The 16,844-nt window shown below is 41.2% G+C and overlaps 1 protein-coding gene and 2 non-coding genes across 3 annotated transcripts; all 3 read right to left on the bottom strand.

The window, feature by feature from the left end:
- Positions 1 to 2,745: 2,745 nt before the first annotated feature.
- LOC144493290 (U2 spliceosomal RNA) lies at positions 2,746 to 2,936 on the bottom strand. The gene has a single exon (XR_013497725.1). It is a non-coding gene; the product is annotated as a U2 spliceosomal RNA (small nuclear RNA).
- A 121-nt stretch (positions 2,937 to 3,057) lies between these two features.
- On the bottom strand, positions 3,058 to 3,256 carry LOC144493274 (U2 spliceosomal RNA). The gene has a single exon (XR_013497716.1). It is a non-coding gene; the product is annotated as a U2 spliceosomal RNA (small nuclear RNA).
- Positions 3,257 to 9,209: 5,953 nt separating this feature from the next.
- shisa2a (shisa family member 2a) lies at positions 9,210 to 16,101 on the bottom strand. Its single transcript, XM_078212046.1, has 3 exons — positions 15,813 to 16,101; positions 12,869 to 13,336; positions 9,210 to 9,259 (listed from the first exon to the last, which is right to left on the bottom strand). Exons 1-3 carry the CDS (start codon positions 16,099 to 16,101, stop codon positions 9,210 to 9,212), a joined length of 807 nt encoding a protein of 268 aa, XP_078068172.1.
- Positions 16,102 to 16,844: the final 743 nt, after the last annotated feature.

Here is a 16,844-nt window from a genome sequence, read left to right as displayed (position 1 = left end):
ATCACAGCATCAGGGGTAGGCTGGGAAGGATGGAGGGAGGTGGGAAAAGTGTCCCAGAGCTCCAATGTCCCTCGGGGCGGGGGGGGGGGCACCTTTGAGGAGTCTTCAGCGAGATGTGCACACCTCCCCCCACCACCACCACCACCTTCCCATCCGAGATTCTAAAAAGTGTAAATATCACATGCCCACCCTACCTGCCAGCCTAAAAATTGAGGCTGGACTGGATAAGCCCCTTAAATCACCATTAAGTGGCCACTTAAGGGCCTTCCATAGAAAGAAATCCATAGAAACCCTACATTACAGAAAGAGGCCCTTCGGCCCATCGAGTCTGCACCGACCACAATCCCATCCAGGCCCTACCCCCATATCCACCCACTAATCCCTCTAACCTACGCATTTCAGGACACTAAGGGCAATTTTTTTTAGCATGGCCAATCAACCTAACCCGCACATCTTTGGACTGTGGGAGGACCCGGAGGAAACCCACGCAGACACGAGGAGAATGTGGAATTAGAATGAGGCCTTACTAGGCAAATGGGTGGGTTTCGCGCCCAAGACCCTGCCAGCCTAATGCCTGAGTTTGGGTGGGTTCCCGGGGGAATCCCATCCATCCAATTTAATGCTCCCCTCGCCCTGCCTCAGAACGCACCTAGGGGGAGCATAAAACTGCCTTATATGATACAGGCGGGAGCAAAGTTTGGGTTTATGTAGGTGTTCCTCACTTTATGCATCTGTCTAATTTTTTATTACATTTAGCAAAGCAGAGGATAATATCATTCTTACTATGCCAAAGTGCATGAAAGCTATTGACATTTATAAATAATGAAGTAAAGAAATATCTTTCAAGGATTAGAATTCTCGATTATTCTGTATTAAAAAGCTTCTATTTATAAAGCATCTTAACACTTCTATCAAACATCTCAAAGTGCTGCACCTACACCGAATAACTTTGAAGCAGTTACTGTTGAAGGACACGGCCGGAATATTAGGGCGGTTCACGCTAATCGGATTTTCCCATCATGCTAAAGTGAACGGAGATTCGGCTGGGCACCAAATTCTCCAACCTCGCTGCAGGGGGAATGTGGCATGAATGACCGGTAAGATCACGCCCTAGGCATCTATCTTACACACACCATATTCCACAAACAACCACAGAATGATTTACCCTGTAATCTGAAGGTTCCTTAGTTTGAAAGAGTGAAGGAGAAATCACAAATATAGAGGGAATTTATTTCCTTGATATAATCAGCAAAAATAAAATGTTCACTTTTGGCACTTTATTTGCTGCATTTGCTGGCATTTTGGAATTTATGTGGACATTGCACTGTTTTATTCTATAATGGGAATATATTGAAAACTACTCTGTTATCTGTCATTTGCTGCAAAGGAAAACCAGTGACTTTTGGATTTTTAACAGGCCCCCAAAACTATCCCAAGTGTTCTCTCTCACATCCAAATCAATTGTTCTGATGTTTTGAGCTACTCAAACCTCTCCAGATCATGTTGACACTGTAACTATTCCAACTTTACCCTTCCAGTTCTCATTAGCACTCTTCTCCCTCTCTCCCTTCCGTTCAAACTGGAATTATCCTACATGCTGGATCCCTGAAGTCAATACTGATATTTTCTCTTAGTTATTGAGAACTCTTGAAGAATTAAGCAAGGCAATTTAGGAAGCAGAGAGACACAAACCATACATTTCATATTGACAGTACAGTCTGAGCAATCAGAGTTGCTGAAAAAAATGTCGTGGAATCCGCACTAATGGATTTCGTAGGGCATTGTCCAAACTGAATGACAAACGAGGCTAGGTTTCATGGCACTTTTGAAAGTTTGGTGCATGTCAATTAACTCCTCGGAACAAAAAGCATTCCTATCATCCCACATGGCTTAGATTTTGAAGACAGTTCTCTTTGGCAAAAAGAGATAGACTACTTAAAATATTAGGATGCAGTATTTGCTTATTACCAACAGCCCTCATTTTGTAACTTCACGCAGTCTTAAATAAATACAAAAGCAATTAATCAAAAGATTTAAAAAAACAAAGTGTTTAATTGAGCATTATTGAGCAATGCAGGTCAAGGTCCCATTGTTCTAGTTGATCTCAGCTGGGGCTGAGATTGTTGAATGGTACTACTTGTACATTTATTGAGTGGGGGCAGCTGCCTTAGGCAGATAGTCTACCAACAGTAGAGAGCATACATGAAAAATGGTCATTCAAGTTATTATGCTAAGTTTCTGCCAATTTATTTTTCTCCTAAGACAGTAAGAAGTAGGAGGCGTAGGATTGGGCCATTCAGTCCTTCATATCTAGTCTGTCATTCAATAAACCCATTACTGAACTTCAATCTCAACTCTAATTTCCTATCTAATCCCAATTTCCTTGGGGTCCCATTTTCCTGTAGATGGCGGAAATTGGGAGTCGTGACTGAACTGAAGTTGCATTTCAGCTTCTGTCTCCTGACTATCAGGGAACACGATTTTACAGTCGCAGGGTTCATAATTGTCAAGCACCAAATTGTTTATTTGGGGGCTCTTTGAAGTAATCAAGCTTTTTAATGTATGTATAAGTATGTCACAATGTTTATACAGCTGCTTTCAAGCATTTATAAATACATAAAAAGCTTGATTGCATCCACAAGCCCATAAAATCCCCAAATAAATAATTTGACTTTAAGAAATCAGTGTCTAAACAAAAAAAAATTAAAACACTTTCAAAGCTTTTATTTTTTTAAATCCAGTTCAATCAAATCAAGCTGATTGGAGTAGGCATTGCACCTCCTCCAAGGCTTGATCTCATTTGCATCTTAGCCAAAAGGCCGAGATGCCGCTTTTAAAAATTGCTTCAAATGAAGCTAAAATGTAACCTAATGACTTCAGCCAAGGACAGCATGTCGATACTACATTTGATCTTAGCCAAAAGGCCGAGAAGCGATTTTATCTTTTTTTTTGTTTTTATTCCAATTCAATCAAATCAAGTCCAATTCAGAGTCCCAACAAGTTGAGACATTCCCGATCCAAGCTGACAAGACAGGGCTCTCACCTCCTGTCTTGGGCTTGACCTACATGATCCAAGCTGATTGGAGTAGGCATAGCTCCTCCTCCAAGGCTTGGTCTCATTTGCATCTTAGCCGAAAGGCCGAGATGCCGCTTTTAAAAATTGCTTCAAATGAGGCTAAAATGTAACCTAATGACTTCAACCAAGCACAGCATGTCGATACTACACTTGATCTTAGCCAAAAGGCCGAGAAGCGATTTTATCTTTTAAAACACTTCCCCCCTTTTATGCAGCTGCTGTAAAGCCTGCCAGCTACTGATCCCCTGAAGCCTTGGATGAAATTCAAGGACTTTTCAGTGATTATCACCACTATGTAAATTAGCTCCTTAATAGGAGTGGGACTATTTGGATCCTGCTCCTGTTCTCGGGAAACCAGTGGAGCACAGGAAGAGAAGTGAGATTTCCAGTTGTGTCACCCAGTGGCAATTTTATTGCTGTTCTGACACTGTCCCATCCAATTCAGGATATGAACATTCTGGCCCTAGAGTACCAAAATCTCCTGATACCAGCCTTGAAAATACTCAGTGATTGAGTATTCACAGCTCTCCAGGGTACAGAATTCCAAAAATTTATAATCCTCTGATGAAGAAACTTCTCCTCATCTCAATCCTAAATCTCCTCTTGTTCTCCTACAGAAACTTCTGAAGTGCTGCCCCATCAGTGTGGACTGCCCCGTCAAAGTGAATAGCACCCCTGTGTGCCTTGACAGTAAAAGTCAGTAGCCTTTCAAGCTCATGTTTTGTTGCCTGATACTTTCTTCAGCAAACATCCACATGCACACTTTTCAGCAGGAGCCACTGGAGAGTAAACAGAAGCAAGGGCCCTGCATTATTTCAAATTTCAAACCAGTTGAAATAGTTCAACTGCTCCCAGATGACCTTTAATTTGGAAAAAAAACGTGCAGTTACAAAGTGGAGCATTCCGAGATGGTGAATAATTTGGAGAAACAGGGTTTGATATGTTGCTCCAACTTAATCGGAGCTTAATCGCAATGAATTTTCCTTCATTTCCACGGGTCTCCTACTCAATGAAACTTTGCCCATTTTTTTGGTTTCAGAATAAAAAATATTTCAGGAAAAATAACAACCATATTTAAAAAGGAAATATAGATATTCTAATACTTTCTCAAAATAGGAAAAAAAATAGACTGGGAGAAACACCGTATGCATTGTGAAAGACCAAGAGCAAAAATAAACTAGTGTTTTAAACATGACCACATAATCCATTTGGATGAAAAGCCAAGGCAGAGGTTTGGAGTTTGCCACTATGTTCTGCTGACATACTGTGGGAGTGCAAAAGGAGAACATTAATTCATGTTGGTTGTTTTATTAATTTTCCATGTGACAACTAATTTTCTCTAATGATTCCTTCAGCACTTATTAGACTGACTACTCTGTAATTGCAGGATTTCTTTCCTCCACTGCAACACCCCTCCCCCCCCATTCCAGTTTTTTTTTGCACAGAGAGTTGTATTTCATAGAATAGAATCCCTACAGTGCAGGAGGCTATTTGGCCCATCAAGTCTGCACTGACAACAATCTCACACCAGCCCTATCCCCGTACCCCCACATATTTACCCTGCTAATCCCCCTGACACTAAGGGGTAACTTAACATGGCCAATCAACCAACCCACACGTCTTTGGAATATTTGTGACCCTCCATTCCTCTGGCACCACTAAGCTAGAATGAAAGATTGTGGACAATTGTGGACAGAGCCTCCTCAATTTTCATCCTTATTCCTCTCGGCAACCTAAGATGCTTCCCGTCCAGATGGTTTGAGTTTTCCACTTTGAACACTACCAATCTTCCAAGTACCCCTTCATTATCTATTTTAAATCCTATCCCTTTAGCTCCTCCTGCTTTACTACAACATTAGCAGCAACCTCTTCTTTTGAAAAGATAGATGTGATGCACTCATCTAATAGGTCAACCATACCTTCTGTCTCTACAACCAAACTTTTCTTCTGTTTCTTAATCAGTCCCAGCCTTCTGCTGTTTCCTTTTAATGGCGACTCAGTGATAACTAATGGTTAACACTCATATTCTCTGAGCATGACAATAACTCACTGATGAACAAAGAACAAAGAAAATTACAGCACAGGAACAGGCCCTTCGGCCCTCCAAGCCTGCACCGACCATACTGCCCGACTCAACTAAAACCCCTTACCCTTTGGGGGACCATATCCCTCCATTCTAATTCTATTCATGTATTTGTCAAGGCCCTTAAAAGTCACTATCGTATCTGCTTCCACTACCTTCCCCGGCAGCGAGTTCCAGGCACCCATCACCCTCTGTGTAAAAAACGTGCCTCGTACATCTCCTTTAAACCTTGCCCCTCGCACCTTAAATCTATGCCCCCTAGTAATTCACTCTTCCACCCTGGAAAATGCTTCTGACTATCCACTCTGTCCATGCCCCTCATAATCTTGTAGACTTCTATCAGGTCACCCCTCAACCTCTGTCATTCCAGTGAGAACAAACCAAGTTTCTCCAACCTCTCCTCATAGCTAATGCTCTCTAGGCAACATCCTGGTTAATCTTTTCTGTACCCTCTCCAAAGCCTCCACATCATTGTGGTAGTGTAGCGACCAGAATTGAACAATATATTCCAAGTTCGGCCTAACCAAGGTTCTATAAAGTTGCAACACGACTTGCCAATTTTAAAACTCAGTACCCCGGCCAATGAAGGCAAGCATGCCGTATGCCTTCTTGACTACCTTCTCCACCTGCGTTGCCACTTTCAGTGACCTGTGTACCTGTACACCCAGATCCCTCTGCCTATCAATACTCTTAAGGGTTCTGCGATTTACTGTATATTTCCTCTCTGTATTAGACCTTCCAAAATGCATTACCTCACATTTGTCCAGATTAAACTCCATCTGCCATCTCTTGGCCCAAGTCTCCAGCCGATCTATAACCTGCTGTATCCTCTGATGGTCCTCATCGCTATCCGCAAATCCATCAACCTTTGTGTCGTCCGCAAACTTAATAATCAAACCATTTACATTTTCCTCCAAATCATTTATATATATTACAAACAGCAAAGGTCCCAGCACTGATCCCTGAGGAACGCCACTTGTCACAGCCCTCCATTCAGAAACGCACCCTTCCATTGCTACCCTCTGTCTTTGATCGAGCCAGTTCTGTATCCACCTTGCTAGTTCAACTCTGATCCCATGTGACTTCACTTTCTGCACCAGTCTGCCACGAGAGACCTTGTCAAAGGCCTTACTGAAGTCCATGTAGACAACATCCACTGCCCTACCCTCATCAATCATTTTCGTCACTTACTCGAAAAACTCAATCAAGTTAGTGAGACACGACCTCCCCTTCACAAAATCACATTGCCTCTCCTAGTACATCCACTTATTTCCAAGTGGGAGTAAACGCTGTCTCGAAGCATCCTCTCCAATAATTTCCCGACCACTGAGGTATGGCTCACCGGCTTGTAATTACCTAGATTATTCTTGCTACCCTCCTTTAACAAAGAAACAACATTGGCTATTCTCCAATTCTCTGGGACCTCCCCTGTAAGAAGTTTAACAACACCAGGTTAAAGTCCAACAGGTTTATTTGGTAGCAAAAGCCACACAAGCTTTCGAAGCTCTTGTGTGGCTTTTGCTACCAAATAAACCTGTTGGACTTTAACCTGGTGTTGTTAAACTTCTTACTGTGTTTACCCCAGTCCAACGCCGGCATCTCCACATCATGACCTCCCCTGTAGCCAGTGAGGATACAGAGATTTCTCTCAAGGCCCCATCAATTTCTCCTTTGCCTCTCTCAGTGTTCTGGGGTATATCCCATCAGGCCCTAGGGACTTGTCTATCATAAATGTTTTTCAAGAACCCCAAAACCGCCTCCTTTTTGATCTCAACATGACCCAAACTATCTACACACCCTTTCCCAGACTCATCATCCACCAAGTCCTTCTCTTTGGTGCATACTGACACAAAATACTCATTTAATGCCTCACCCATTTCCTCTGGTTCCACGCATAGATTCCCTCCCTGTCCTTGAGTGGGCTAATCCTCTCCCTGGCTACCATCTTGCCTTTTATATATGTATCAAAAGCCTTGGGATTTTCCTTAATCCTGCTGGCCAATGACTTTTCGTGACCCCTTTTAACCCTCCTTACTCCTTGCTTAAGTTTCTTCCTACTTTCCTTGTTTTCCACACTTACTTCGTGTGTTCCCAGCCTCCTAGCCTTGACAAATGCTTCCTTTTTCTCTGACTAGGCGCACAATATCTCTTGTTATCCAAGGTTCCCAAAACTTGCCATACTTATCCTTCATCCTACAAGAATGTGCCAGTCCTGAATCCCTATCAACTTACACTTGAAAGCCTCCCACGTGCCAGATGTTGATTTGCCCTCAAATATCTGCCCCCAATCTACATTCGTCTGTTCCTGCCTAATATTGTTGTAATTTAGCACCTTGAGGACTACATTTATGTTTATCCAGCAGTTCCTTAAAGCTTACTGAATTGTAGTCACTGTTCCCAAACTGCTCCCTGACTGAAAAGTCGACCACCTGCCCGGGCTCATTCCCCAATACCAGGTCCAGTACAGCCCCTTCTCTAGTTGGACTATCTATATACTGTTTCAAGAAACCCTCCTGGATACTCCTTACAAACTCTGCCCCCTCCACGTCCCCAGCACTAAATGAGGTGTAATGCCCCAATTTACTACCTCAAATTAGTAGCAAACCTAAACTAATATTAACCTGAAATTAGAGCCAGGATCCCCTGCAATGCACAAGGTGCAGTCGAGTTCCCCATTCAAAGCCATTTTTAGGCCCTATCTCATCAGACTCTGGTTTGGACTCAGATCCTGTACGAGATACAAATCTGAGCTGGGAACCTCAGGTCAGAGCCAATCTGCACTTAAAGTTTACTAAATTTTATTTATTAGTGTCAGAAGTAAGGCTTACATTAACACTGCAATGAAGTTACTGTGAAGTTCCCTTAGTTGCCACACTCCGGTGCTTGTTCGGGTACACTGAGGGAGAATTTAGCATGGCCAACGCATCTAACCAACATATCTTTCAGACTGTGGGAGGAAACCAAAGCACCCAGAGGAAACCCATGCAGACACTGGGAGAACATTCAGACTCCGCAAGAACAGTGACCCAGGAATCGATCCCTGGCGCTGTGCGGCAGCAGTTCTAACCACTGTGCCACCTGTGTCAAAACCACCTAGAATGGACCAATTAACTGAACCAAACAGAGACAGGTCAGATAATAACAGCAGACTTGGTCCCCACCAAAAACAAATTCCTTCCTTGCACCGTGAGCCACATTTTCCCCCTTTCGTTCCACATAGACCAAATTCAGGCTCATATATAAAAACATCAACCCACCCCCATCCCCCTGTGAACAATAAATTTCCTTTCCAGTCATTGAAAAATAACTTGGGCCTCTGCCAACTCATTATCCTGATGCAGCTGAAAACCTACCCTCTGCAAAGGTTCCCCAAATATGGGAAGCCAAGAAATCTCCCTCCTTTCCAGCAACTCTCTCCACACTGAATGTGCCAGCGAGATGGAATTAGGCTCTGACTCCATTTCCTCAATGAAAAGACAGGACCCTTTTCTAGTGTCACACAACCCCTGCCCACTCCTCCTCTCCGCTATCATCATCTACTTCCCTTCTCCCCATTCTGCGTACTAAGATAGGAACCCAGACCATGGAATATGGTTAATGAATATTATGGAATAATTACTTTCATCCTCTGGTGTTCACCCATTCCCCTCATCACTTTCCTCTTCACTACCTTTCCCTCACCTCTCCCAGTTTCATTTGCCTTTTCCCACTTCCCTACTTGCTTTAGAAATAATTAAGGGAAGGTTCACTCAATTGATTCCTGCAATGAAGGGGTCGTCTTACGGGGAAAGGTTGGACCTGTGCCCATTGGAGTTTAGAAGAATGAGAGGCAATTTTATTGAAACATATAAGATGGAGGGGACTTCACAGGGTAGATACTAAGAGGATGTTGCCCCTCGTAGGGGAGTCTGGAACTATGGGACACTGTTTAAAAATAATGGGTCTCCCATTTAAGCTGGAGATGAGGGGGAAATGCTTTCTCTGAGAAGGTGGTTAGTCTGTGGAATTCTCTTTGTGAGAATGCAGTGGAAGCTGGGTCATAGAATATTTTTAAGGCCAAGTTAAATAGATTCGTGATTGACAGGGAAGTCGACAGAAAAGTAGAGTTGAGGCCACAATCAGATCAGCCATGATCTTATCAATGGGGGAACAGATTTGAGGGGTTGAAAGACCTACTTGTGCTCCTAATTCCTATGCATGTTCCTTTCCAAAATATTGGAATTTGTCTCACCTCCTGGGTGCAATACCATAGGAGATCATCTAATAATTATAATTGTGCATATAAAAGGGTGAATAATTGTGATTGCATCTGGCAAGGTTATGGAGAGACTATATTGGGAAATCCAATAGGGAACTGGATAGTTATTTGACAGAGAGAAAGACTGAGGGATATGTGAATATTATTCCCATATGACAGCTTTGAACTTTAGGACTTCCCAGATGCTCTCTTCTGATTCTATCTCCCAAATAGCTAAAAGCCATTTATAAAATTATTACTGCTACTGTTATTAGAGAATCAAAATAGTGTTTTTTCTTCCCGTGGTAAGGAACCAGAGCCGACTGTTACAATAAACTGCTTGCAATTGCTGGCTTCTGAAGCTTAAGGAGTCAGACAGACACACTATAATGTTACAAGAACTTTAAAGCTAATCTACAATTGTAAAGAAAGCACCTGAATGAATGACATTTACTGCTTTTTTGGCAGAAGGCAATTATTTTGAACAGACTATCCCATTCCAAACAAGTTGCTTACAGTTTGCAAACATTAAAGAGTTTAACCAATTTATTCATGCAGGACACATTCAATACCTGAGACAGAATATTTGTGGCACACATTTCTGTCATCATGCACCAATTTGACAAATATCCAGAAGACAAATTCAGTCATATATTTCAACGCCACTGTTCTATCATATGTTACCTCCCCCATTCCCACACTTCCTGAAGTCCACCATTAATAGCAGTCCTTTTAGCTACACACTACAGAACTCTGGAACTCACTCTCCCAATACTTTTTATCTTGTCACTTCAGTAGTATATTGAAACATAACCTTCTGACTATGCTTAGTCCTTTCTCTAACCTCTCTCCCACAACCTGCTCAGCACTTTGTGACTTTACAAGATGAAAATGAGGCTATATTGATGCAAGTTGTTCACATTTTTATTCACATCCTGAGAAAATGTACAAAACATAACTATACTTGGATAGAATTCATATATAATCCATTCAGAGCAAAGGGACCAGATGAACTGTACATTTGCCATAACCTTCTACATACTTACAAACCTATCGCCTAGTGATATGTCAGAACACTGTCAACACCCAATGCAAAACCCCAATTTATCATACTAAACTCAATCTGGGCCTTAGCTGTACAGTTTTTGTGCTGCACGGAATATATTCAGCCAGAAAAGCTGGCATATGCAGTTCTGTAATGTCCAATACATTACAGAACAGATTACTTGCACAAAATGTGATAAAGAATTTTGATTAATGAAGGATTAAGGGTAAAATAATCAACGGCAAGAGTGTTGATTAGATTGATAAAGGAACAGCAGGATAAAAACTTGTCTTGGGTAGTATTGAATTGGCTACAATTCAACACAATACTTGATATTCAGTTATATTACAATCAATGGAATTGGATATTAGGTACTGCATATTGAGAGACATGGCAACATTGATTAGTAATTGAGAAGCCTAGACCAATGATCTGGAGACTGGGTTCAAATCCCACCGTGGCAGCTAGTATAATTTAAATTTGAGTAATAAACTCTGGAATTGAAATCTAGTCCCAGTAATGGTGACCAGGACATCTATCATCGACTTTGGAGAAACTCATCTGGCTCACTAATGTCGTTTAGGGAAGGAAATCTTCCATCCTTACCACATCTGACCTACATGTGACTCCAGAACCACATCAACGTGGTTGACCCTTAATTGCCTCTGAAAGTGGCCTAATAACCTACTCAGTTCAAGGGCAATAACTGCTGGCCTTGTCAGTGGCACCCACAGCCCATGAAATAAAATAATATCACCGGCCGTTAATAGATATGGCTGTCCCAAGATGAATTTCTACCAGTGTCTTTGAAGAACTGAAAGAACCATTGAAAGGAGCAAAATTTCTCTTTAGTAATTTAGTAAATCCATTGTGAGCATAAAGTGGGATCCCCTCATTTAAAATCAATAACTTCTCTAGTAAAATTAGCAAACAAATTTCAACTGAAGGGCATGGAAGAGATGAAGATATAGGGTGGGATTTTTCTCCCTCTCCGCAGCGTGTTTGGCAGTGGCAGAAAGCGGCACAACGCTCACTGGGGGCAAGATCTTATGGTCCTGCTGTTGTCAGCAGGATTTCTGGTTGAACGCATCCCTTGCCACCAGGAAACTCATGGCAGGTGTGCGCCATCGACTGGACAGTAAGATCCTGCCAGTGTGAACGGGAGCAAGATTTTGGTGATAGTGATCCAGTTATTCTATGAGAGAAGGGGTGAGGGATTTGGAAAGAAAACAATAGGAATAAACGTGGCATTTTCAGGATAAATCTAGAGATGTACGATAAGTGGTCAGGCCATGGCTATTTACAATCTATATTAACTACTTAGCTGAGGAGACCCAAGTTCAACGTACCCAAGTTTGTTGACAATACAAAGTTAAGCCAGAAAGTAAGCAGTGAGGAGGATGCAAAGAGGCTGTAGGGGGGTATAGACTGACTGGGAGAGTGGGTAAGAACATAGACTACAATGCGAAGAAATGTTAAGATATCTACTTTGGTAGGAAAAATAAAGAAAGCAGAGTATTTTTTGAAAATAGTGAGAAACTAGGAAATTTGCACCATTACAGGGACCTCAGTGTTCTTGGACACGAATTCCAGAAAGTTAACATGCAGGTACAGCAAGCAATTAGGAAGGCAAATGGTATGTTAGCTTTTGTTACAAAGGAATTAGAGCATCTGAGTAAAGAAGCCTGACTACCTCCCCTTCAGTACTGTATGCAGTTTTGGTCTCCTTACCTAAGGAAGGGGATACCTGCCCTGGAGTGCAAGGAAGGTTCAATCTACTGTTTCCTAGGTTAAGGGGGTGTCCTACAAGGAGATAATAAATAGATGAGGTCTATATTCCCAGTGTCTAGAACAATGAAAGATCAAACTGAAACATACAAAATTCTTAATGGGTTTGGACGAGGTAGATGCTTAGAAAAATGTTCCCTTGGCAGGAGAATCCGGATAGAGTTCAGATTAAAGAGATTTAAAACAGATGAGGAGAGATTTCTTCATTCAAATAGTTGTGAATCTTTGAAATTTTCTACCCCAGAGAGCTATGGACATTTAGTTGGTGAATATATTCGACACACAGGAGGCCAATAGAGTTAGGGGTAATAAGGGAATTAAGTGGATATAGCTTGTGTGGGAAAGTAGAATTGAGTTAGAAGATCGGCAATGATCATATTAAATGACAGAACAGACCCAATGGCCAAATAGCCTACCTCAGCTCCTATTTATGATACCAACATTGAGAGCTAAGAACACAATGTAGTAACTGGGAATTAAAGAAAGATTACATAGGCATTTTTAAATTATTAGATTCAAGTATTACATTGTCAGAGATTCCATAAAGACTAGACTTGGTCTTTTGGGTGGATGAATCTTACAGAGTCACTGCTGGATACATCAGCTGGTCACCATTTAATGTTCCATGTGAATAAGGATTATTAGATTGTTGTCCATATCCAGGTCTGTCCACATATGCAGGAGCCATTACTAGCGTATGATCAGGTGGAATCCCATAGCTAAGATATTGTGCTGGTAGAAAAGGATTTCCTGTGGATTGTGAAGGGAGGAACTGTTGAGCTTGGTGACAGCCCATGACCGGGAAATTTGTTGGCACATTCATGTAGAGGTTGATACCATCGGTCCCCACGGAACAAATGTTGTTCTGCCGTCCCATGGAGCTCCTTGTGGAAGTAGTTGTGGTGCTGGAGGTAGAATGGCGCGAGGGGGTTCTGATGCCAGTTGGAGGAAGGGACTCTAGCAAACGGCTCTGGGTAGGGGCATCCTGCTGGTTCTCCTGCGGCTTGGGTTTCAAGCATCTGCAGCAGCAAACCGCAATGAATGAACCAACTATGATGAAGGCTACAAATATGGAACCAACGATGAGGAATGGCAAATACATAGGAACTACAAAGGAAATATGAAGAACAAGTGTTATTATTGGGCATGGTAGTGGATATAGTTGATTCTTATTAAAAATCAAGACTTTACAGCAGTAGTACAAACACAAATACTTTTTTAAAAACAATACAACTTGGTGCATTTCCATTGTATGGAGAACATTTATGGCAACAGAGATGAAAATAAAGTTTTTGAAAGAACCTGTTGATGGTAAGCTATTTTTAAAAAATGCAAAAAAGAGCTCAGTCATTTCTTTTTGTGAATACTGCTTAAACACAGTAAAATAATGCCAATTTTGTATGTTTAATGATTATTAAACCATCTCCCAGTTCTGTCATTGAGTTTAAAAAGTATTTTTTAAAAAATATATAGTGATTACTGAAAAGTATTTCCACAACAAGTTTCCTACCAGATGGGTTCTGTTAAAATTACTCCAAAGGGTCCTCCATAAGTCATAGGACTTTATAACTAGCTTCTGTGAGCAATAATAAACACACTTACAGAGTCTCCAATAGCCTAGTTTCCCACCCCCTTCTAACGTAATATCCACTTGGCAGAAAGAGAGTTTGTTCTGGGATGAGGGGAGTGTCCTGGTCAGCAGCTTGGTCAATGGAAGTTATTCATACAAGGATATATAGACATGTACAAATAAACTCTGTATACTTACTCCAGCACTTGTTGAATATTTTGGCAACACTAGTAGCAAGCTGCTTAATACTTTTTGTCATTCAAGATATATTTTAAACATATATTATTTTAATATCAGTTACAGTGGAAAAACACTATTGAATCACTGTTGGGCTATGGAAAGCTTTAGATTCACAAGAATTTGAGTGAAAGGCGATAATCAAAGAATTTTTGTTAGAACAGAGAAGATTAATAGGAAAAGCAAAGAGATTTTCAAAATTCTGAAAGGCTTAGAGAAGGTAAATAATAAAAGAGAGTTTCCATGGACGGCTGGTAACAATAGGGCATAGACAGAAGATTCTTAAACTAAGTAGGAAGTTTGAAAATTTTCTTTATGGGTGTTTTCTTTCAAACAGATGCTCGTGACAAATGGTTACCAAGGCATAGTCTATATAACACCATCTAATGAAGGATTAGATAAGTATTGGAGAACACCATAAACCGAGTATAGGGAATTGGATTAGAGCCAATATCAGCTGAAGACTGGAACAGATATGAAAGGCTGAATAATCTTCAATGCTATAATTTCTTTGATTCAACGATGTTAAAGGCACTTTAAAAAAGTAGTGTCCTTTAAAATTACATTTTAAAAAGGAAGTTAATTTCATTCTCTTTATCGATCACAGCTAAAAGGTACCCAATGGTATGCCATTCAATCCCTGGTTGCACCGAGTTTAATTAGATTTTTCCCACGGTGATTATTGGGACTCTAAATGTTCTATTGGGCAAGGGAAATTGGCCAAGTTTCCCAATCCTGACCATTGTCTACATGTGTCTATCATATATTGTCCAGCTTTCCAACATTCATTGCCAAGTCCCACACATGAAAAATGGCAAACTGGAAGAGCACTGGATGTCATGAAGCAAGAGAATTAATATCTTGAGTAAAGGATATGAATATAAATGCATATAGATTTTCCTTTTAATTCCAAAAATACCAACTATTGATGGAGTACAGGTCAACACAGCAGCTCTGCCGCTGGAATTTAGGAAAATTGTTCTTTACACAAAGGGACCATTAGGACTTGGAATCCTCTCCTAGAAATATTGGTTGAAGCAAACTCCATAACAGCTCTTAAATGAGAAGTAGTGTAGGTAAAAAAAACAAGGAATAGGGGACAACCGGATAACTGTTTCAAAAGCGAAGACAAATACCATGGGCTGAATGGTCTCCTGTGCTGTAAATTAATCACCTTAACTGAGAAGTGGGAAATGTGGCGGATTGTTTCCTCCTCCTGAGCCCCAGAGAACTAAAACCAATTGCAACAAACAAATCAATTAACCAAACACAGACTGAGATCAAATCAGGAACTCTCTGGTCTGCATGACTTTCCAAAATAAATTTTATATATACAAAAGCTAATGCACATATTCCAAGATTATACTTTTACTGTAACTCATCGAGTCTTGATCCCATCTGTCATGTTGGTAAATTAGAAAAGTGATGCAGAATATCTCAAAACACTGTTTTCGTGCCAGGCTTTTTAAAAGTTATTTTCCTCTATTCAACAATGGGGTGGGTGAAGGGATCACAAAAGTTGGTGCATCTTTTTGTAGATTGAATAAGATAAATATTACGTTGATCTTTCTCTACACCCTAGCTATGACTGTAGTAACACTAAATTCTGCTCCCTCTCCTTTCTTCCTCCCCTTTGTACTCTATGAACGGTATGCTTTGTCTGTAAGCGCGCAAGAAACAATACTTTTCACTGTATCCCAATACATGTGACAATAATAAATCAAATCAAAATGAATGCTGGTGCTGGAGATAGAATTCATTAAATGTGCCCCATACCTGATGTTGATTTACTGTAGGAGTCTGGCTCCTGGTTGACGTTGTTATCGTTGATGCAGGCGCCTTGGTCTAGTCGATTATCCGGCAGAGAGCAGCAATACCGGAGAGCACAAGATCCGCAGCACAGAGTGGCTTCCTGGCCATCGTATCGCTCGGGACACTGGAACCCCGAGTGCCAGCTCCCGTTACTGTCAGACCAGCCGTGGCAGTACTCCCCCGAGGCGGCCAGGACACCGAGCAGCCAGTTAGTAAAGAGCAGGAGCAGTGTCCCAAACACACCAGTCCCCATGGCTATCACAGCAAATTCTAAACAAAACAGTTGGATTCCAAAAGGAATTTAAAAATAAATAAAAATCCCAGTCCCCTTGAAGTCCTGGTCGCGTTGTTAGCGCTCTGATTTCCTCAATGGGGCTTCTCCCCCTTCCTTTCCCTGATGCCCTGAACCTCAAATCCGGACAATGAGGGGCGGAATGCAGGAGTGTTAATTTCTCACTGTTAAATAGCTCTATTCATGGCGCTCGACTGCTAAACTTGTAGCCCGCTTTGCCACGAATTTTCCATCTGCAAGCAAGTCTTTATCATTAGAAACAACAGTGTCAAAGACTTTTTTTAAAAAGCATTTCGATGGAATAGAGATTAAAATGGACAACGTGCACTTTTCAAACACAAGTATAATGTTTCCCACCTTCCATTCCTTTTTGGCTCAATCTGCTGTTAAAAAAAACTCTTTCACTTAAACTCTGGTGAAGTGAGTCCCTATAGGCTGGGCTTTCTCTACCAATCCCGGTTTAAAATGCCAGCCAAGTTACGCCTTTTAAGGATTTGCTCCGCCTCTTGGTGATATTTTCATGAGAGTGAGCTTTACTTCAGTTAGATCGCGTATTTCACATCACGATTTTAATACATATAATGTTGGATGAGCATGAATTATTATATATACACACCTCCTCTATTAGGCGAGTAGATTGGTAGAAGTATTAAATTGTAACAATATAGTGAAGATCAATTGAAAGGCCAGTGTGAGCTTATTTC

This window comes from Mustelus asterias, chromosome 4 (assembly GCF_964213995.1).
Source record: "Mustelus asterias chromosome 4, sMusAst1.hap1.1, whole genome shotgun sequence".
NCBI classification, from domain to species: Eukaryota; Metazoa; Chordata; class Chondrichthyes; order Carcharhiniformes; family Triakidae; genus Mustelus; species Mustelus asterias.
Note: the sequence above shows the minus strand (reverse complement) of the source record. Positions and strands in the feature narration are given on the sequence as shown.